General features: G+C 35.2%; 1 protein-coding gene across 1 annotated transcript; it reads left to right on the top strand.

Annotated features, from left to right (window-relative positions):
• The first annotated feature begins 19,498 nt into the window (after positions 1-19,498).
• On the top strand, positions 19,499-22,910 carry LOC127118922 (homocysteine S-methyltransferase 1). The gene is made up of 7 exons (XM_051049152.1): positions 19,499-19,910; positions 19,993-20,049; positions 20,709-20,914; positions 21,021-21,150; positions 21,935-22,138; positions 22,238-22,309; positions 22,415-22,910. Exons 1-7 carry the CDS (start codon positions 19,743-19,745, stop codon positions 22,556-22,558), a joined length of 981 nt encoding a protein of 326 aa, XP_050905109.1. The 5' UTR covers positions 19,499-19,742; the 3' UTR covers positions 22,559-22,910.
• Positions 22,911-23,804: the final 894 nt, after the last annotated feature.

Below are 23,804 nucleotides of genomic sequence, written 5' to 3'. Positions count from 1 at the left end.
AGTCAAACAAAACATTCAAATATATTAATCCAACTTGTCACTTCCGTATGACCAAAACTCTTTTCAAAAAGAACACTATTTAATCCTTTCTAATGCGCATAACAAACTAATGCTTAAGCCTTCGCCGAGAGTGGACAAGCCAACGTTTAGCCTTTAGGATGCGATCTAAGCAGTTGTTCATTAAAAAACACCAACCAACCGTAGTTCCCCGAACTACGAATGCTCTGATTTCCTTATTATACCATAAGGATACGTAGGCAGGAGATTGTTGTATCTTCGCGAGCACACTAATAAAAACCTCCCCTTTCTCTTTTCTGAGGTTCTCATCCATTTCTATTTTTAACATTTTATAACCCGAATAAAACAAACAAACATAAATTAACACTCGAAACATAAATTAGAATTAAAAGGTTCCCGTTGAATATAACGAACATAAGGGGTGCTAATACCTTCCCCTTACGTAATCCACTCCCGAACCCGAATATGGTTGCGACGATCATTGTTCCATTTCCTAAAGGTTTTATCGATATTTTCCTATTCCTTCATTGGGATAAATAAAGTTCGGTGGCGACTCTGTTTGAACATGATTTTTTCCGCGACCATCGCGAGGAATCGTATTTTTCAAGATGCGACAAATGGCGACTCTGCTGGGGACATAGCTCCAAGCAAAAGAGGGTGAAGCCTAATTTAGTCCAGTTTCGGGTATTGCGTGTTAATCTTGCTTGTTTGTTTGTTTTATTCTGTTATAATTATTCTGTTGTAATTATTGTATTGTAATTTATTGACTATGTCTTATTTGGGGCTCTCTGTTAGGGGTGCTTTGTGAGATAGACTCTCCACCTGAGTCTGAGAAAAACCATAAGATTAAGTTGGTGGTTGCATAGTGGGCGCCCACAAGGAGTCTTTCTTGTTGGGAAGATACAAAGACCCCGCCTAGAGGAGATTCTCTTGAGATATTATTGTCCGACGAGTCTTCGTCACGACGATAGTATTTTCAAGTTGGACCAATGACTCTAGGGACCTTTTAATCTACTATATCCGGTGGTTATGTAGTATCGACCTGAAAAGTCCCAGACTTATTGGGTTAATACGAAATCCCCAATCAGATGAGATCCCTTGGACGTATTATTACCTTACAGTAATATTTCCAACCTCGATCTATGACTCTGAGAACCTTATTAGAACCTTGAACTCGAGAGTTGTGTAGTAGAATCCCCATGGAGCCTTCCTTGTTGGGATAATACGAAGACCTCACCTAGACGAGATCTTCTTAAGGATATTATTGTCCGACGAGTCTTCGTCACGGCAGTGACGTCCTCAAGAAATATATGTGACTCTAGGAACCTACCAACTGTAGAGCCTACCCCTGGGGTTCCATTAATCAGAGATACCTGTCATTTACCCGTTATTCTGATCCATCTGAAAACACTTTGAACCTGTGATCCTGAACATGTCACTACAACTCATACACATATCATTGCATCTGCAATCGTCATGCATTGCATATCACCTTTCATACAAAATATATACAAAAAAACTCATCCACCCTTCGTCCATAGCCTGCAGTTGATTTCCCGATACTCATATCAGACTTGAAGTAGCTCTTGAAAGATCATGGATCCATTGGAGCAAAGTCATATTGCATTGGGAGGAGAAGTGGACTCGATGAAAAATCAGCTAGACCAACTTGTGGAAGCTATGATAGTTTCATCAAAAAAGGAAGACATCCTCAACACTGGCAATCGTTGGACTGATTTGTGTCTATTTTTGCATTTGTAGTTTCTTTGTTGTTAAAAGCTGCTTGTGTTTAAACATTGTTGTTTTTAATGGTAATATTGATGAAGTAATGATGCATGTTTTGAATTAATTATCTCGCATTCGCTCATTTTTCTTCTCTTATATCAAAAACAAAAAAAATACATAAGTGTTTCTCCCATTCACTTTTCTTTATCATAACTTTTATTTTAGCAAAGATTTGAGGGAGGATGATGAAAACAAAATACCCATAATTGTTGACTGTATGCTTTCGGATAAAATCCTACTGATGATGTACAAGCATTGTTTCAAATCCCCAAACACTGGAGAGATAAGGAGTTAATCCCTAGTCAACCACTTCGAGCCTAGAAGTAGGAGTTTCTTTCGGATCTAAAAAACCTTACATTAAACCTGGGGCAGGGTAGTGTTCAGTTAATCTAACTACACATTCGGATTACAAGACGAAATATCCTGTCTGAGGATCAACCACATGATATTCTTCGCACACATCCTGAAGTGTCGAAGGAACCTTGCAAAATCCAAAAGTTATGTTGGTTGTTCTCCGAATGACCAAATGACTTGACAGTCACATTCTAAAAAAGGGAATCAATAAAAAATCCCGCTAAGTCGATACCCCAAAAGGAGACTTAGGCAAAAACCGGGGCAATCCCGATGGACCAAAGCTTCAAAAAGCGGTCAATGCAAAAGTTAGGGATCAAAACAAAAAACAAATGAGGTCACGAAAACCCTCAACAAAATAAAAACAAGACTTAGTGACCACCATATCAAGAATCAAAGGGTCACCAATATCCATGAAGAGCAAAATGAAGTGTACGTCATTTCAAGAGATCTTACACCTGCAAACTCTCTTAAAACTTGAATGTGTATGGTGAATTAACTGAGCGTAGGACTGGAGTTTATCAAGAAGAAGGGTGGGTACAAAAACAATTTGGAGCCTTATATCCTTTTGTTTCAATAACCATGAACCAAGCCACGTTACAACCCTCAAAAGACCTAATTGAGGTAGGGTTATTTCCGAAAGCATATTACAGCAAAGTTGCGTAAACTGACTCCTAAATATTCGCTAATATTCAACATAAATGTCATTATTCTCGCTGTGTCTTTCACACTTTAAATTGCTAAATCAGCATTACATCTTGACTCATGGTCCACTCGTCACACACTATCACATCATTCCAATAAATGATTCTTTTTCAAAACTTGCATGAATATCGCATTAAAATTACCATTTATAAGCGAACAATTTTAAATTCAGTACTCGACAATAGGGAAATTTCAACAAAGAGCAATCAGAGAAGCTTGACCATTTATCAGAATCAAGACTACCTCTGAACCTACGAATCAGGTGCATGCCACCTAAACATCAGTTGATCATAGGAAGATTACTCCAAGAATTGGTCAGTCTTAAACAGTCTCCAATATCTGCTAATAAATGTGCAAATCATTTCAAGAATCATTTGATTCAGAGCAAATCATCTCAGAACTCTATTAACTAGGGGCAGATCACCTAGAGGTTCTGGTGGCCAGGGGCAGACCCCTTCAATATTCAGTTAGGGTGAGCTAAGTCGCTTCAACGCTCATATCGGGGCAAGCTACCTCAAGAGCACAGAAAAGTCAACCACTCCAAGAGTCGGTTAACCAAGGATAAATCCTTTCATGGATCAAAATTCTAGGGCAATCCATCTCCAAATTATGGTACAATTGCTTTCAAAATCCTTTCGAGGTAAACATTTTGCATAGACCCATCACATTGGGGCAAGATGAGCCATACATGAGCGAGTCCTCTCCATGTTTTCAAGCAGTTCAAGCAAAAGCTTGTTCGCAAGTCAGCAAATGCAGAGTTCAAGATGAGTGTCGGGGAATCATGCTACCACCCCATAAAATAACCTGTTGACAGACAGAAGCCTTGTTGCAAAGAACCTTCTCTTCCAATACCCGCGCAGGGGCATTTTGGAAACCTTCCAATCATTACATAAATCATCATCATGCATTAGTCATGTCGCTTTGCTCTAGCATAAAGGCATGCATATCATATCATTTATCAGGCATAACCCATAACATGAACCTGACATCAAAAAGCCTTGAAACCCAAAATCTGACGCCAAAGTCCAATTCTCGTTTGGAAAATTATTTCAAAGCCCAGTTCCCGTCTGGAAATTTATTACAAAGTCCAGTTCTCGCCTGGAAATTTATTTCAAAGTCCAGTTCCCGTCTGGCAATTTATTTCAAAGCCTAGTTCCCGTCTGGCAACCTTTTTCAAAAGCCCAGTTCCCGTCTGGCAATTTATTTCAAAACCCAGTTCCCGTCTGGCAATTTATTACAAAGTCCAGTTCTCGCTTGGAAATTTATTTCAAAGTCCAGTTCCCGTCTGGCAATTTATTTCAAAGTCCAGTTCCCGTTTGGCAACCTTTTTCAAAAGCCCAGTTCCCGTCTGGCAATTTATTTCAAAACCCAGTTCCCGTCTGGAAATTCATTTCAAAGCCCAGTTCACGTCTGGAAATTTATTTCCAAAGTCCAGTTCTCGTCTGGTGATTTATTTCCAAAGTCCAGTTCTCGTCTGGAGAACTATATCAAAAATCAGTTCTTGCATGACAAATCATTTGCCAAATACCAGTTCTCGTCTGGTAAATTATCTCTTAATACCAATTCTCGTTTGGTAGGTCACTTATTTAGATACCAATTCTCGTTTGGTAGGTCACTTATTTAGATACCAGTTCTCGTCTGGTAGTCAATTATTTTCACCAGTTCTTGTCTGGTAGCCTATTTTAAAAAAGTCAGTTCCCGTCTGACATTTCAATTATTTTCATAGTTCGCGTCTGGTAACATACCCTTCGAGTGTTGTCCTCATCTGGCAGTTCAATCTCCTTCACCAGTTCTCATCTGGCAGTTCCCATTTAAAGTCCAACCTCATTGGCAATCAAGAATTAAACCCTACAAAAACATCCAATTACCTAGTTACATTCCCACATGCATCACACGAATCATCCATACATGGTTTTCCTACCAAACAGAAAATTCAAAAAAACACAGTCAAATCAATCATCAGCATACTCATGCATAACACTCCCACAAAATGGGAATTTCAACAAAACAAAAATCATTCGCATTCCTACATGCACATCCCAAATATCCCCAGCAATTGCATACTTGCATGCATCTCATGCACCATCCCATGCATGGTATTCCCACCTAAAGTGGGACATCATACAAAAATCAAAAGTAAAATGTCAGGACCCAAGGTCATTCATGTATATCTTGGACATTCCTCATTCCAAATGAAGTTATTACCCTGCATATGCTCGTGGGATTATATCTCAGTAAATCATTTTTTTGACTTTACGATTAATAATGATATTCCCAGCAACTTTCTTTACAATCATCGCTCCCCAAGCAGAGGTTACCCTAAAAAGTCTCTTATGATCTTTTTTCCCTGCAGAGCATTTCCAGTATGTCTCCCTCAAAAGGAGTCTTTTCTTAAAGTTCCCCCAACAGACGAATATTCGAGATACTGCTTCATTTATCTGAAGAATCTCATCTCTCTGTTTGAGATACTGCTTCATCAATTTGAAGAATCTCATTTGTTTTCTAGAGATATTGCTCTAAGTATCCTCGGAGAGTCTTAGATTCAATTAAGGTATCATTACCTTGTTCGGAATATCTTAATTCTATCATATAAGATGCGGCTTCGACTCGATACAGAGAATCTCATCTTTACTGTTTGAGATACTGCTTCATCAATATGAAGAGCCTCATTTCCGATTTTTTAGAGGTACTGCTCTAAGTATCCTCGGAGAGTCTTAGATTCAATTAGGTATCTTTACCTTGTTGGAGTATCTTAATTCTATCATATAAGATGTTGCTTCGACTCGATACAAAGAATCTCACTACTACTGTTTGAGATGCTGCTTCATTAATATGAAGAGTCTCATTCCAGATTTTTTTAGAGATACTGCTCTAAGTATCCTCGGAGAGTCTTAGATTCACTTAAGGTATCATTCCCTTATTCGGAATATCTTAATTCTATCATATAAGATGCTGCTCCGAGTCGATACAGAGAATCTCATCTTTACTGTTTGAGATACTGCTTCATCAATATGAAGAGTCTCATTTCAGATTTTTTAGAGGTACTGCTCTAAGTATCCTCGGAGAGTCTTAGATTCAATTAAGGTATCTTTCCCTTGTTGGAATATCTTAATTCTATCATATAAGATGTTGCTTCGACTCGATACAGAGAATCTCACTTCTACTATTTGAGATGCTGCTTCATCAATATGAAGAGTCTCATTCCAGATTTTTTTAGAGATACTGCTCTATGTATCCTCGGAGAGTCTTAGATTCAATTAAGGTATCTTTCCCTTGTTGGAATATCTTAATTCTATCATATAAGATGCTGTTTCGACTCGATATAGAGAATCTCATTTTTACTGTTTGAGATGTTGCTTCATCAATATGAAGAGTCTCATTTCAGATATTTTCGAGGTACTGCTCTAAGTATCCTCGGAGAGTCTTAGATTCAATTAAGGTATCATTCCCTTGTTCGGAATATCTTAATTCTATCATATAAGATGCTGCTTCGACTCGATACAGAGAATCTCATTTTTACTGTTTGAGATACTGCTTCATCAATATGAAGAGTCTCATTTCAGATTTTTTAGAGGCACTGCTCTAAGTATCCTCGGAGATTCTTAGATTCAATTAAGGTATCATTCCCTTGTTCGGAATATCTTAATTCTATCATATAAGATGATACTTCGACTCGATACAGAGAATCTCATTTTTGTTGTTTGAGATACTGCTTCATCAATATGAAGAGTCTCATTTCAGAGTTTTTAGAGGTACTACTGTAAGTATCCTCGGAGAGTCTTAGATTCAATTAAGGTATCATTCCCTTGTTCGGAATATCTTAATTCTATCATATAAGATGCTGCTTCGACTCGATACAAAGAATCTCATTTTTACTGTTTGAGATACTGCTTCATCAATATGAAGAGTCTCATTTCAGATTTTGTAGAGGTACTGCTCTAAGTATCCTCGGAGAGTCTTAGATTCAATTAAGGTATCATTCCCTTGTTCGGAATATCTTAATTCTATCATATAAGATACTGCTTCGATTCGATACAGAGAATCTCATTTTGCTGTTCGAGATATTGCTTCATCAATATGAAGAGTCTCATTCATTTTTAGAGATACTTCTTTAGTATCCTTGAAGAGTCTTAGATACGATTGAGGTATCATTCCCTTGTCGGAATATCTCGATTATATCGTATGGGATACTGCTTCATTGATACCCAGAGAATCTCATGTGTTCAAATCAAGACGCAGTTCTGCTAATATGCTCGGAAAGTCTTAGATATAGTTGAGGTATCATTCCATTGTTGAAAAATCTCAGCTGTGATATCCAAGATATTGTTCTGACGATTCCCAAAGAGTCTTAAGTATTTCATTTTACCTTCCGATAACCTTTTCTTACTGTATTTCTCACTGCATTTTTGTGTCTGCATTTCTTCCTTGCTTTTCAAAGGACAAAATTCGGGTCTTTTCGTATTTAATTACCTTCTACTACGAATGTATGAAGACTGTTGTCATTCTTACCTTCTAGTTCAAGATAATGAAATAGGGGCAGCTGTCATACCCCAATTTTGTCCGGGCATTTTAAATTTTCATAAATTTGATTTAATTTTCAGCTTACATCATATGTACAGCATAACATGCATTTTATCATTAATAATACCTGAAATATCAGTCAGGATAAAATTATTGAAAATACAGACAAATCGGTTGAATCTTTTCTCAAGTACGGACAAAATCAACAGATAAAAAGTTTCAAATTTAAAATTGCAGACGCCAGTATTATTAACCTATGGTTCATGTAGTTTAAACTGGTGTGCCCGTTATATTTTTCAGCGGCTGTTTCGGTTGCATTTTGACCCGCTTGAGACTTTTAACCGATGCAAACTTATTTCAGAATTTGAAGAAACGCTGTATTTTTTCAATAAGTATATTTTGCACTGATCATTTTCATGCATCCGATTTAACTTTTTGAGCAAATTTTTGCCCGACTTTTATTCATTTTTAGTCGTTTTAATTTTGTTCTTTCGTCAAAATAGTCAGATTGAATAAATAAAATTTTCCATGTTATTATTTTAATTTTATCATGATTATTTAAAAAGTTGTGAATTTTATTTGATTCAATTGATTTAAATTATTTTAAAACGATTAAATCATATAAAAACAACATTATAAGAATTTTAATTTATTTAAAAAGATGTGTTTCTTTGTGTGTTTCTTTGATTCAATCCAAGCCATCGGTTCGAATTAATCAGTGACCATTATTAGCAATCCACATTTATCCCATTTATCCAATCAAAATTAGGATTTAATGAATACTATTATTTAAGAAAATATAAAAATAAATAAAATTAAAAAAAACTCTCTCTCTCTCTCTAGTACATTGCCTCCAACGGATATAAAAATAATAATAAAAAAAGGAACGATGATAGGAGTCATCACCAACGTCTCTCTGCTTAAATTCACATACACCGCTCACTCTCTCCATTCATGAAAAAAAGAAAAAAGGAAAAGAGAAAAGCTGTACAGCTTTTCCTCCCCCACCTTCCTTCTTTCTTCGCCACCCACACAAAACGACAACCCCACCTCCGTTTCACCGTGAACTTCCTTCCTCCCATACATCAACGCACACCTCCACTAACAAACCAAACCCTTCACCGTCGCTGCCTCCACAAACCCTCATCTCTTCCGATCATCCTCCACTACCACGCAACAACGGGAATCTATCCACCGTCGGAGACCTCTCTCCCATCAAACAACAAACCCAATCATCGACGAAGCCACCACATCACACCGTCCTCCTCCATCACTAGTGAACGCAAACCATCGACTTCCATTTCCGTCTGCATTTCCGTTGAAAACCACGACCACCAAATCGAAAAACCACCCTTGCCGTTTGCCGTCTTCAACATTACAAACCCATTCACCTTCATCAACTCACCCTCCGCCACCGACATCGCTTCACCTGGTTCGTCACACAACACACTTCGCCGGGAAACCACATCTTTTCTCAAAAACCGTCACCAACAAATAATCACCTTCAAACATTCAGATCCTCGACCGTCCCACCGACAGATCCAGACACCTCCATCATCGCCACACGGCCTTCCATTTAAACGAGTTCTTCATTACAGATTATTACCGTCACACAACAAACACGTAAGGCAAGATAAGGTATGAATTGCAATCTCAAACTCCATTGCTATCACTAATTTCCAATGTTTGAAGGGCCTTACGTGGAGGTTAATTATTGCTTTTGAGTTCCCTCTGCTTTTCATTTCCGATAAATAAGCGTGTCTTCTTAAGCTTCTTTTTACGGTAAATCTCCTTTAAATGTTGTTGAATGGATGTTGAGTGTATTGTTTTTAGTTTATATTTGAACAACATGAGGATATAGTTTATTTCCTGTTAAATCAATTTTTCCACTTTCTTCTATTTCTTGCCGTTCAGAGGGCCAAAAAACAGGACGATTGGTTTTAATGTTTTGGGGGTTAGCAACAGCCCTGGATCATCCGATCTACATGAACCAACCTTTAAATTTGTTGATTTCTAATGTTGGATTTTGTTCCGTAGATTGGACATCAAATATATATCGTTTCCTTGGTGTCGTTTTTATTCAAATCTGTTTTGTATTTAAACTCTGAATAATTAAAAAATGTTAAGTGTTGCTCCTGGCATAACACTTTTAAAGAGGAGATGAGCAGTATTTTTGGCTCATGTTGAGTGATTCTGTTGGTCTCTAAAGCATGGCTTTGATTGGTGTTCATGTCGGTACAATGTTCAAAACGCTTAAGGAGGGATGTCGTCTCTTTATGTTCCATAGCGTAATAGTAGCAGCAGAGCATTTATTTTCATTTTATATATATATATATATATATACATATTATGCAATACAGTATGTTTCGTTGCATTTTAAATTCTTTTGCTGAATTATATTATGCAGTACAACATGTTCATTATATATATATATATATATATATATATATATATATATATATATATATATATATATATATATATATATATATATATATATATATATATATATATATATATATATATATATATATATATATATATATATATATATATATATATATATATATATATAAATTATGCAAAGTTAAATTATAATATGAGTTAACTTTTCTGCCAAATAAGATACTTGTTTTCTATATGGTTTTATGTTACCTTGCTATGAAGATCTTGTTATGGCGATTCTTATTCCAATTCCGGTTGCATTGGATTGTCGCAAGATTTTGTTTGAGGCTTGTGGTATAGTGCAATTTGAAAAATATGTAAATAGTTTATGTGGTTTCTATTGTGTTGCTACTCTTTCTATTTTTATTATACTGTCATGGTGTTTGATGTTGATAATATAATGTTGAAAATATCATTTTACTTTTTTGTTTGATGGTGTTTTTTTTCTCAATTTAGATTAATGTTGGACCACCTTGAATTTGGTTTCTTATGGAGATGAACCATTCTGGTCATAAGATTTAGAATTAGTAATTTAGGATTCATGATTTTGAATTGGTGTGAAATCTTTAATCGAATGCATCCTAGGTGTATATAAAGGGGTATTATATATAATGAACAATTTGTTGAAATCAGCCAGCTTAGTTTAGTTACAAAATTTATAAGCAATTCGTTTTTTTAATGTGCTCAACTTATTCCAAATCCACTAATTTTTCAATTCATTTTTGTGTAGTAATTAATTTTGTTTTCTATTTTTTAATAAGTTTCTCTGTGACTTGCTATTTTGTTTTCTATTTTCAGTTTCGTAATAATTCTACAACTTTGATATATTACCGCTTTTCGATCCTTATATACAGTACTTTGATTTCGTCGTCGCTGTGAACTATTTGTGATTTATTCATTTCAATCTTTTTTTATTATTAAACTAATTTGTTAATTAAATTTTTATTGAAATTAGTTAATTTAGATAATTAATTTTAATTAACTTGATTATTTGATTTAATTAAATAATTTTGATAATTAATCTTAATTAATTTAGTTAATCAATTTAATCAAACTCTAATCAATTAATTTTGATAATTAAATGTTGATCGACCTCTTTCGTTCCATTTCATCATCAATACAAAACCATTTCAACTAATTTCAAAAGAAATACCACATAATTCTTGATTCAATATCGAGCCCATTTTCAAAAACACCTCTGTAAGTCGATCGCTTGTAAAAGCATCACCATTAACCTCACATGGCTTACTCTTGGGCCTTCTTACAATGAGACCTATTCGGTTTTAATTAATTGAGTAGATGGATTATTCACTAAATAAATTCAATTCATTCACAAGAATGCAATTTTTAAAAAACCTCGATCCGACATCGAAAGATAAATTAAAATACTTAATTATATCTAAACAACACTTCATTTGAAAATGAAAAGGGGGATGGTTTTGAGTTTTCAACTCCTCTCCTCGGTTATTTGAATACGAGTTCTCTTATTCGGTTAGTCAAATAATTGTCATTTCTAACTCGCCCAAACTTAACCTAATCAAATTATTTTCATAATAATGAAATGAAAAGGGGGATGGTTTTAAGCCTTTAACTCCTCTCCTCGATTGTTTGAATACGAGTTTTCTTACTCGGTCAGTTAAACACTCGTCATTTCGTTACAAACTTCTAAACTCCGATTAAATCAAAACACTTTCATAATAATGAAATGAAAAAAGGAGATGACTTTGAGTCTTCAACTTCTCTCCTCAATTGGTTGAATACGAGTTTTCTTACTCGGTCAGTCGAACAATTGTTATTTCTCCGCAAATCAATAAATCAATCAAGACTGTACGAAAAAGAAGATAGTCTTGAGTTTTCAATTCCTCTTCTCAAATGCTTGGATATGAGTTCTCTTACTCAGTCATTCAAGTACTTGTCGTTCATTATAAAAATATGTCAACCATGTACAACCTTATTTTCATAATCACTCAGATGAAAAGAAAGCGGTCTAGAGTCTTCTATTCCCTTTCCCGATTATTAGGATATGAGTTGTCTTACTCGGCTATCCGAGCATTCGTCATCCATTCAAAACACATTAATTATTACCAAATCCTTCCTATAATTAAGGATGAAAAAGAAAGTGGTCTAGAGTCTTCTATTCCCTTTCCCGACTGTTAGGATACGAGTTGTCTTACTCGACTATCCGAGTAATCGTCATCCAACCAAAATATCTCAACACATCAAATTTATCCGTCCTCGCCCTCGTGCGATCAAAACCAGTCAAACAAAACATTCAAATATATTAATCCAACTTGTCACTTCCGTATGACCAAAACTCTTTTCAAAAAGAACACTATTTAATCCTTTCTAATGCGCATAACAAACTAATGCTTAAGCCTTCGCCGAGAGTGGACAAGCCAACGTTTAGCCTTTAGGATGCGATCTAAGCAGTTGTTCATTAAAAAACACCAACCAACCGTAGTTCCCCGAACTACGAATGCTCTGATTTCCTTATTATACCATAAGGATACGTAGGCAGGAGATTGTTGTATCTTCGCGAGCACACTAATAAAAACCTCCCCTTTCTCTTTTCTGAGGTTCTCATCCATTTCTATTTTTAACATTTTATAACCCGAATAAAACAAACAAACATAAATTAACACTCGAAACATAAATTAGAATTAAAAGGTTCCCGTTGAATATAACGAACGTAAGGGGTGCTAATACCTTCCCCTTACGTAATCCACTCCCGAACCTAAATATGGTTGCGACGATCATTGTTCCATTTCCTAAAGGTTTTATCGATATTTTCCTATTCCTTCATTGGGATAAATAAAGTTCGGTGGCGACTCTGTTCGAACATAATTTTTTCCGTGACCATCGCGAGGAATCGTATTTTTCGAGATGCGACAAGGATCCCACACTCTTTCAGATGGTCATCAAACTCTAGGCTTAAATACTCACCACCTCGATCTGATCGAAGAGTTTTAATATTCTTACCTAGTTGGTTTTGTACTTCATTCTTGAATTCCTTGAACTTTTCAAAGGACTCTGATTTGTGTTTCATTAAATACACATAACCATATCTACTGAAATCATCAGTAAATGTGATGAAGTACTGAAAACCTCCTCTGGCTGGTATGTTCAGTGGTCCACATACATCAGTATGTATGAGGGACAAAAGATCATTAGCTCTTTCACCTTTTCCTGTGAATGGAGACTTTGTCATCTTTCCAATTAAACAAGATCTGCATGTCTCATATGATTCATAATCAAAAGAGTCCAACAGTCCATCTTTATGGAGTTTGGAAATGCGTTTCTCATTTATGTGGCCTAATCGACAATGCCAAAGGTAAGTTGGATTTAACTCATTAGGTTTCATCCTTTTAGTATTAATGTTATAAATAGGCATTTCAAGATCAAGGACATATAGTCCATTGTTCATTTGTGCAGTAACATAGAATATATCATTCAAATAAATTGAGCAACAATGTTCTTTATTATAATATTCCTGCTAATTACATGTACATAATAACAGTTCTCTAACTGAATTATTAAACCACTAGGTAAAGTCAATACATAAGTTCCTACGGCTAAAGCAACAACCTTTGCTCCATTGCCAACTCGTAGGTCAACTTCACCTTTTGCCAAATCTCTACTCCTTTTTAGTCCCTACACATTGGTACAAATGTGAGAACCGCATCCAGTATCTAATACCAATGATGCAGAAGTAGATAAATTAATTTCAATAACAAAAATACCTGAAGTTGAAGTCTCTACTCCATTCTTCTTATCTTCCAGGTACTTTGGGCAGTTTCTCTTCCAGTGTCCGGTCTTACCGCAATGGAAGCAGGTGCCTTCTTTTGCTATGCCTCCACTAGGCTTCAAAGCAGCAACAATGGGTTTGGGTTTGGCAACTTCCTTGCCTTTCCCTTTATCACCCTGCTTGGTGGGCCTTTTGTTCTGTCTCTTTCGATTTCCGATCATCAGAATGGACTTCCCTTTTGACTTCAGATTCTGCTCAGCAGTTCTTAACATGACTAGCAGTTCAGGAAGAGATTTGTCCATATCATTCATATTGAAATTTAGGACAAATTGATTGAATCTATCTGGCAACGATTGCAAGATTAAATCAGTCGCAAGTTCCTTTCCGAGGGGAAAACCCAACCTCTCAAGGTTTTCCACATACCCAATCATCTTGAGCACATGGGGACCTACAAGGGGCTCCCTCAGCTAACTTGCCTTGAAAAAGGGCTTTTGAAACTTCAAACCTTTCATGCCTTGCTTGCTCTTGATAGAGCATCTTGAGGTGTTCGATTATATCGAACACTGCCATGTTATCATGTTGCTTTTGCAACTCTGAGTTCATGATAGCTAGCATGAGACAAGCAGTTTCATTGGCATCATCTACATGCTTCTTATAAGCATCTTTTTCTGCCTTAGGTGCAGAACTAGGAGCTTCCTCTTCAGGAACAGGTTTCTCCAAGACATACAACTTTCTATCATGTTTGAGGACAATCCTCAGATTTCGGTGCCAATCCAAAAAATTTGTCCCAAACAATTTTTCCTTGTCAAGGATTGATCGCAAAATGTTGTTAGAGGTGTTTGTTGTCATGGTAATCTATATGAAAATAATGAAAATATAAGTACCAATAACATATTTAATTAGGCCTTTAATTAAATATGCTCCCACTATTTTACTCAAAATAAATGACCCTCACCATTTGATTCGGAAAATCCCGTTGGAAGATTTTCTAGTGGGTCGAGATCCATATTTCACTTTGTTTTAAGTCCGCGTAGGCGGATTACACAAAACTAGGTTATTTAGGTAGGAACTCCTTCCAATTGTATGTAATACAACTCTCGAATATTTTAGTTGGGTGAATAACTCCTTATTCCAATCCATCACATGGATCAATTCTAACTCTTGCTTCTAAACATATATAATCTTATTATATTTTGTTTAGTTAAGTTTGACCCATTGTTTTAGCAATTGGATATTACAATTATCCCATCGCACCTTACTAATATAGAACATGCACCCCGCGTAGGCGAAACCTACATTATTCGATACTAGTCTTGATGAGTGCTAAAACTTGGAAAGCATAAATTTAATATTTAATTTGAGGGAATTTGCAATTATTCTGATCTCACCGGCTTATTTATCATATAAATTGTCTCTCACATGCATCAACATACATACATAATGAAACAGTTATGGCCCCTAGCGCAATTGTTCTCCCAAGCCAATGAGAGAACCTAAGCTAACCTAATAACGATCTAAGCTTCTCCAAGCAAGATCTTCAAGGTTGTCCTCCTTTGATATTGAATTCTTCTCTTTCTTCATAACATTACATTACATAAAAGAAACTCGTTTTACATACGAGGGAGTGAGATGAGAAAAGAAGTTACATTATGAGATTAAAAGAGAGGCACGACACGCAGGTCGTATTTTAAAAACCCAAAATAAAATAAAGGAAAACTAAGGCCATAACCGATCACCACAAGACAATAATAATAAACACATTATTATTATTAATTTTAATTCTTTTAATTAAAACCAAATTAAATTTCGGCGACCGGTCACACTACGCAGAGTTAGCCGGGGGTCCGCTGCCCGGTCAGCGGGAACGGGTGTTCTGCTGCTCGGTCAGCGGGGTTGAAGGGGCAGCGCCCCTGGCCGAAAATTTTAATGAACAATTCATTTGAAATCGACGTCGTTTTTCGCATCAACACTTGATACTTTAAAGCACAACTCTTGCGCAGTCACAACCCTAATCGCATAACTCTTTGACAACACAACCCTTGTGCCATCATTAACCCTAATGCATAACTCTTTGACAACACAACCCTTGTGCCGTCATTAACCCTAATGCATAACTCTTTGACAACACAATCCTTGTGCCGTCATTAACCCTAATGCACCAATTTCAGACCGTCAAACACATCTCGATTGTTGATTCAGTATGATTGATCAACACGTCATTGCTTCACCATACTAATGTCGGATCAAGAACCAAACGACCATTGATCGCTCAAAGGAAAACAACCATTAAGTGTTTGAATGAATGAAATAGAAACAGTATATCATATATACCGTATTTTGCATTAGGATTACTTATATCATATATATAACTTGATCGATCTCAATTTAATTACTCGTTTATTCTTTGATTCATTCTGTCTTTTAATCATATTAATACAGAAAATACAGAAAATAAACAACTATCAGATGCATGGTTTCATAAGTGGCTCTGATACCACTCAAGGAGAATGGCGATCCAAAACGCAGCGGAATTTAAAATTTTCTCTTTTAGTGATCCTTACGAATGGGCATGATCAGTGATAGAATCGTTACCTCTTGTGACGATTGAAACCTTTGATGCAGATCTACAGAGCGATCACGAACGTTGAACGATGACAACGCCTCTACTCAGTCCACACGATCGGATTCCTTCAATCTCAGTGCTAGCTGCTACGAATGAAGGCTTTGAGTGAGTGAGAGAGAGAGAAAATGAAATTGCAACTGCTTCAATGCTTCTACACAAGGGTTCTATTTATAGAACCACTTGTGTGGGCTGCAAGCTAAAAAGCCCACTCAAGTGTATATGGCCCATATCTTATAATATGCCAAAATCACTTAAGCGCGTGGTACCTTACCATATTTCGTATTCTACTTAAGTACACCGTACCTTACGATGTTCTATAATTCACTTAAGGGCACCGTACATTACGGTATTCCTTAATTACTCTATCTCTCATCAATCCGTCCTTTGTGTGTGACCCTATAGGTTTTCGCGGCATTGGCAATTATATTAAATCACGTATTTAACATAATAAATAGTGAGCGGTATCTAGCAACACATCACTGCTACCCAAGACACGAAAATGTCATGTGATCTGACAAATCCTTCTGTGATAATAATTATGTGTATAATTACCCTTTTGCCCTTATGTCTATATTGAACACAAGGCATAGATCGTGTCATCCTTGTCCAGTTCAATATTGGGCCCATAGACATTTATCCTGTTACACAGGATGGGCAAATTCCATCTAGGTCACTCATGTCCCTTAGCATGCTTCGTGGAGTACCCATCAACTGTCTTTATGGTCATCCAATTATAGACAACGTTTGATCAGCAATAAGGCACTCGACTCTACATCTAGGATCCATAGTGGTTTCAGGTCGAAGGGTGGTATACACCATTATCACCATGAGAATAACTTATGACACTTTGCATAACATTCTATATAGTATTCTCATAGCGGGTCAATCCAATATAAATATTACTCTTAATATTCATACCTATGTTTAAGACTTGATAACTCCTTATCCATGATCCATGAGATGTGATCATCAGTCTATATACATAATAGTCTTAATGCTTTAATATTATCCCACTTCACAATAAAGCTCGACTACAGATACTTTAAGAATAGTGTCCTTATGTTTAATATGATCTCATGATTAAGTCACACTTGATACATTAAACGGACTATCTATTATAGGGACTTTATTAAACAAACATAATAAAGAAAAAGCCTTTTATTATTAATAAATAATTCGATACAAGTACCAAAAGTATTGGCCTCTAGGGCTTACACCAACACGATGGAGAGAGCCGAGTGGGGCGGCTGGGAAAAAATGGCCGGATCGGGCGGCAAGGTGGTTTTACTTGAGAATTTTGAGAAGTGAGAGGCAAATCGGAGTGATGACACGATTTGCAAAAAAAAATGCTCACCGGAAGACAGTGGGTCAACCGGGTAAAGCACGACGAAGAGTTAGGCTCTAGATGCCATATTGAATTAGGAGAGACTAAGACTATATCTTTACAAATATCAACAATGGACGAGTCATGTTTGAATAACTTCCTTTCTTGCTTAGCTACACAACATTCTTCACAGAGTTGTTTTGGAACTTTAGTTTGAGAAAGACCATACACCATCTTCTTCAAATACATCATGCTTAGACTCTTGAAATTCAGGTGGCCATATCTTTGATGGCATATCCAGTTCTGACCAACAATAACTTTTTATGCAAGACATTGATGGTCAAACATATTGATCAAAAATTTGAAAGCCATGTCGTTTGACAAAGGTAATTTCAAAATTATCTTAACATTTGCATTAAAAACCTTCATCTTCACATTCTCTAACTTCATGGTGCGTTTTTATCAAGCAACTCACCCAAGCTAATCAAGTTACTTTCCATATAATGAGCATATAGTAAATAATCAATTATTACTTATTCTCCATATTTCCCCTTCACAAGAATGTTCCTTATGTATTCAAATGTGAATTTTTTTATTATCATCAAATCTAATGGCTCTTTCCATTGATTTGTTAAGTCTGATAAAACAATCCTTATTTCTAGTCATATAGTCATGGTAACTCGTGTTAAGATACCACACATTGGTCTTATCTTGTGCCAAATACGTATTAGCATTGAACATAACTTCATCTGAATCGTTGTTGCATGAATGTCAAAATTATGCTTCTTCTCGATTACTTATATTAAAGTATTTATTAAATTAAGAATCTCTTATATAATGACCAAATTTATGACAACAATAACATTGCAACTCTTTCATATCAACCTCTTTCTTGACTTATTGTTGTTGGAAACACCGTATGGCTTAACTCCCCTTGGTTTTCTATTCTTACCAAAACATTCATCATTGCACTTCTTATTTTTCTACCGGATCGTCTCTCTCTCTCTCTCTCTCTCTCTATATATATATATATCTATCTATCTATCTATCTATCTATCTATCTATCTATCTATATATATATATATATATATATATATATATATATATATATATATATATATATATATATATATATATATATATATATATATATATATATATATATATATATATATATATATATATATATATATATATATATATATATATATATATATATATATATATATATTCATTTGTATAATGTATAAGCCTATCAAACAAAACAAAGTATAATTAAAAGAGATTAATTGATATGCATTGTCAATGTAAAAATTTTTACACTATCAATGCATCACAATCATCCGTTTGTATTACTTTTCAAGTGGTTAAAATAAAAATCAAATATTTTAAATAAATCAATAGTTGTGATTAACTAACAGTGTAAAAAATCTTTACATATCAATTAAATTCTAATTAAAAAATAGTCCATTACATTGATCATCCCATTGAAAACAGTCCAATACATTGATTATCCAATTAAAAAACCGTCCAGTCCAGTACACATCCAATATAGTAGAGTAAAAGAAAATATTTTGTATGTCTTGTAGTGTTCTACCAAGTATTTGCTACTTTACATATCAAATGCAGCTGCAAAACTCACCTATTGATCTAATGAACTATTTCCATAAAATAAATATTATTAAATTAAAGTTTTTAATTATTTATAAGTTCTTGGTATTATTATGTTCGATAAAATATTTTGAAATAATATTAAATTTAGTTTTGATGGTTTAGGTATATTCTCCACCCTCTCTATTTATTTATTCTTTCAATAAAAAACTTTATTTAAAAAATAAAAATAAATTAAAATGATACATATTAACTAAAATATAGTATTTATTAATTAGATTACTATTCGTTAAAATTCCATTTGATACAAACAAATAATAAAAGAAAATTGACAATCGTGGGCACCATTAAGGTGGTATTGTGGTTGTGGGTCAGCATCCTGTAACTTATACAGTTACCGTAAATCGCAAACCGTCTGCATTTAATAAATAACTTGAAACATTGTTAAACAATATTCTAAATTTGTTAGAAGAAGAACCTGAATGCTATTTAGTCCATATTCACACACACCACCAACCCCCAAAACCCAAATTCGCCCACATTATAACTCTTCTATTCATTTCATTCATAATCACCCCACCGTCACACAGTAACGACGTCGTCGAAGAGAAGAAATGAAGACCGAGACGAAGTCATTGTTACAAGATCTAATTGAAATTTCCGGTGGTTGTGTTGTTACTGATGGAGGATTTGCCACACAGCTTGAAAAACACGGTGCTTCCATCAATGATCCTCTTTGGAGTGCTATTTCTTTGATCAAAGAGCCACATCTTATCAAGAAGGTTTTTATTTTTTCCCTTTTTTTTTGAGTCTGTTTTTGCTTCATTTCCTTAAATCTTCACTGAATTTATATATTGTTGATAGGTTCACTTGGAATATTTGGAAGCTGGTGCAGATATATTGGTTACTTCATCTTACCAAGTAACTCTCAGAATTTTTTGTTTAAGTTTCAGTTTCCAAATGCTTTGTGCTTTTGAAAATGTGTCAATTTTATTTGAAATTGTTATGAAAGATGAACTTCATCCTATTTTGCATGTTATAATTGAAGACTCATATAGCCTATAGGCTTATAACAACAGTTTTGCAAGTTCAAGAGTCATCAATTTATTGGTACTAATAGGATAAGTTTTTATTTGATTTGATTAGTCGTAGTTATGATGCATTATAGTTCTTTATTTTTAATATACAAAATGCACTATATTTGCTAGGAGTAAGATTGCAAATGGGCATGTCCGCTATGCAAACGCCCGAAAAAAACAGGGCGGGGCAAGAAGGGCATAGTTTAGGGTGCGGGTTTAACCCTTGGCCTGCCCTGTAAAAAAAGGCGGACAAAATAGGTTGTCCGGCGAGCTGGACCCGTTTTGACACCCCTAGGACTGCACTTTTCATTCATGATTTTTATGAGCAACATGAAGGATATTGACAGGCCTGCTGATTATATTTATGTTGGTGTCTGAAATGGCCCTATGATTTGTTGTAAAGCATTATTTTTTATTTTCTTTATTTCATTTTTCTTTGCCGAAATCTTGATGTTGTAGCTTAAAATTTATAGTTTTCTTATAAAAATTCTATAATTATAGGCTACCATTCCTGGATTTTTGTCCAGAGGGCTGTCCACTGAAGAAGGGGAATCTCTATTACAGAGGAGTGTCAAGTTGGCAGTTGAAGCTCGTGACAGTTTCTGGACATCGGCTAAAAGAAATCCTGAAAACAAATATAGAAGAGCTTTGGTTGCAGCCTCCATTGGAAGCTATGGGGCTTATCTTGCGGATGGATCAGAGTACAGGTGCTTCTACATTCCTTAAATGTCTGCATGGGAAATTGGGAATTGCTTTTGTGTAGTTTTGGTATGTTAACTGAATTTCTATCGTGCCGTTCATTTATTCTTATAGGGGACTGTATGGACCGGATGTGAATTTGGAGAAGTTGAAGGATTTTCATCGCCATAGATTGCAAGTTCTTGTTGAAGCTGGTCCAGATTTGCTTGCTTTTGAGACCATTCCAAACAAGCTTGAAGCTCGGGTATTTTCTTTTAAGCCAGTAAACTTGTTTTGTAGATAGTTAAGCATACCTTCCTATGATTCCTTAAACTAAAATTTCTGCATACCATAAGTGTATATCTTTGCAGGGTATTGTTATAAAAATCTTGTCTTTGGAACATTGCCAAAGTAGGATTCTTCTATTCTGTTCCACATGACATTCTGAAATCAATCCTAAACTCTCTTACTGTTTTTGGTGCTTTATATCCAAACGCACACACAGAGTTTTAGTTTTGCTAACTTTGTTCAGTTTCATGTAGTGTAATCTCTTTGGCACTGTTGTAATGGCAGTTCTAGTAGCCGTGTCATGCTCAGATACAGAAACAACGTACTCTTACTAAAAATTAGAAGCCTCAACTTATAAATTTCTCAATAGTAGAGAAAGTGTCAAAACCAAAATCAAAATAACCTAAAATCAAGGCTCTTAACTTCTCTCGTAAAATGAGTATAGATTATTGTCAAGATGAGGCAATTATAATCTGAGTATAGCCTCTTCTCAATTGTTAAGCATTCGTATCATTGCTAATGCTGAGATGATACATTTAAATTTATGCATAGAAGGGAAAGTTTTCTCAGAGTTTTTTTTTACACAATTTCATGATTTAGCTATCTGCATATGCTATTTCCATAATATTTTATTTTGAGTTGTTCAGCAAGATTTATATATCGGTTAAGCCAAAAGTTCTAACACTATTTATCTCTTACATTTAACAACTAAATTTTTAGGAAGCTTTCTTGGTATTCATATGCAATCTTTTTTATTGCAGGCTTTTGTTGAATTAGTTGAAGAATTAAACGTACAAATCCCATCTTGGATCTGTTTTACATCTGTAGATGGTGAAAAGGCTCCCTCAGGAGAGAGTTTCCAAGACTGTCTTGAAGTAGTAAATAAGAGTAGCAAAGTAGAGGCAGTTGGTATAAACTGTGCACCTCCTCATTTTATAGAAAGTCTCATCTCCAAATTTAAGCAGGTACCCTAACATCTCATGTCATTATTAGTTTGAATACTTGAAGAATAATCTTAGTGCTCCTTATAGTAGAATGGAAAGTTTATAGTCATGTTTCTGCAGTTGACAAAGAAGGCAATCATTGTTTATCCCAACAGCGGAGAAGTATGGGATGGTATCGAAAAAGAATGGCTTGTAAGTCGGTGTTTTCTACCTCCATCTCTCAATCATTCATTATATTTCTCTCACTCTTGGTTAATCTGGATCCTCTGTTGTTGTCTAATTGTGTTCTATCGACAGCCATCCAAGTGTTTTCAAGATGATGATTTTGGATTTCATGCAACAAGATGGCGTGATTTAGGAGCTAAAATAATAGGAGGTTGTTGCCGGACTACACCCTCCACCATTCAAATTATTTCAAATGCTTTAAGAAAAAATATTTAGTTGTGCACATTTTCAATTTACGGGATTTTGTCTAAGGAATTTTCCGTAATTTGAAGTTTAAATTTTAGTTGCTTTAAGTTTATTCATTCAAGTTGAAAGCAAACGAGACTTCTTCCGTGACGAGAGTTACCTGTGGAAAATTTTGGCGTAAATGTTATACTGGAGTTGGTGTGGTGTCTCTTAGACAGTGGAGTTGTTGCAATGCAAAGTAAAGTCAAAGTGGAGTTGTTGCGATGCAAAGTAAAGTAAAATGCTAAATTCCCGTTATACAATTAAGTGTACACTACTGTAATGCATATTTTTACACACGTGAATTCAATTTTAAAATTATACATACATTATTTGAGTTTAAGTGTGATTTGTAAATGCAGAAAATTATAGAAAATGACAGAAAATAATTTATCTATGAAAGGAAATATTAATAAGATGTATTTTAATTGAACTCCTTAGACTTTTGGTGAGAGAAGAAATACCTCTGGATTTACCATTGACCTCTAATCGCTATGCCCTATATTTAAACTCCATCAACATTCGTAGGCAAATTTATCGAGATAACCCACTTTTTCGAAAAAATTCCCAAAATACCCCACTTTTCAGGAAAATTCCCAAAATACCCCACTTTTAGGAGGAGGCGCCAATTGGATTGGCGATCCCTCTTAAAAATTGCAAGGAGGCGCCAATTGGATTGGCTAGGACACCTGCTCTAGCCAATCCAATTGGCGCCTATGTGTAATTTTTAAGAGGAGGCGCCAATCCAATTGGCGACTCCCTTAAAAAAGACTCAAATGAAAAAACCTCCAACATGAAAGTTGTAGATCTTTTCAAGGCAATGAATTTGGATATACATTTTGCATCATTTGAATTTTTTATGAGAAAGTTATGGGCAGTTGAAGTTGGACTTCTGAGTTTTTCAACCGTTATCTGACCTATAATGTCTTGCATTATTTCATGTGTTTCTTTTAGAAATATGAATTTTTGTCCAACATAACATTTGAAGTAGACATCTTAAATTTTCCAATGCACTTGGTCTTACCTCAAAATAATTAAAAATGAGTGAGTTAGGTCCTTGCGAACTTGACCCAAAATTAGGGTTTCTGTCAAAACATGTGTATGTGAATTTTGCCAAAAGGGACCAACTTCAAGCCCTTCTGTTTGAATGATAAAATCCTCAAATGACAAAACCTTCAACATAAAAGTTGTAGATCTTTTCAAGATAATGAATTTGGACTAAAGTTTTGCATCATTT

The sequence above is a fragment of the Lathyrus oleraceus genome, chromosome 2 (assembly GCF_024323335.1).
Source record: "Lathyrus oleraceus cultivar Zhongwan6 chromosome 2, CAAS_Psat_ZW6_1.0, whole genome shotgun sequence".
Lineage (NCBI taxonomy): Eukaryota > Viridiplantae > Streptophyta > Magnoliopsida > Fabales > Fabaceae > Lathyrus > Lathyrus oleraceus.
Note: the sequence above shows the minus strand (reverse complement) of the source record. Positions and strands in the feature narration are given on the sequence as shown.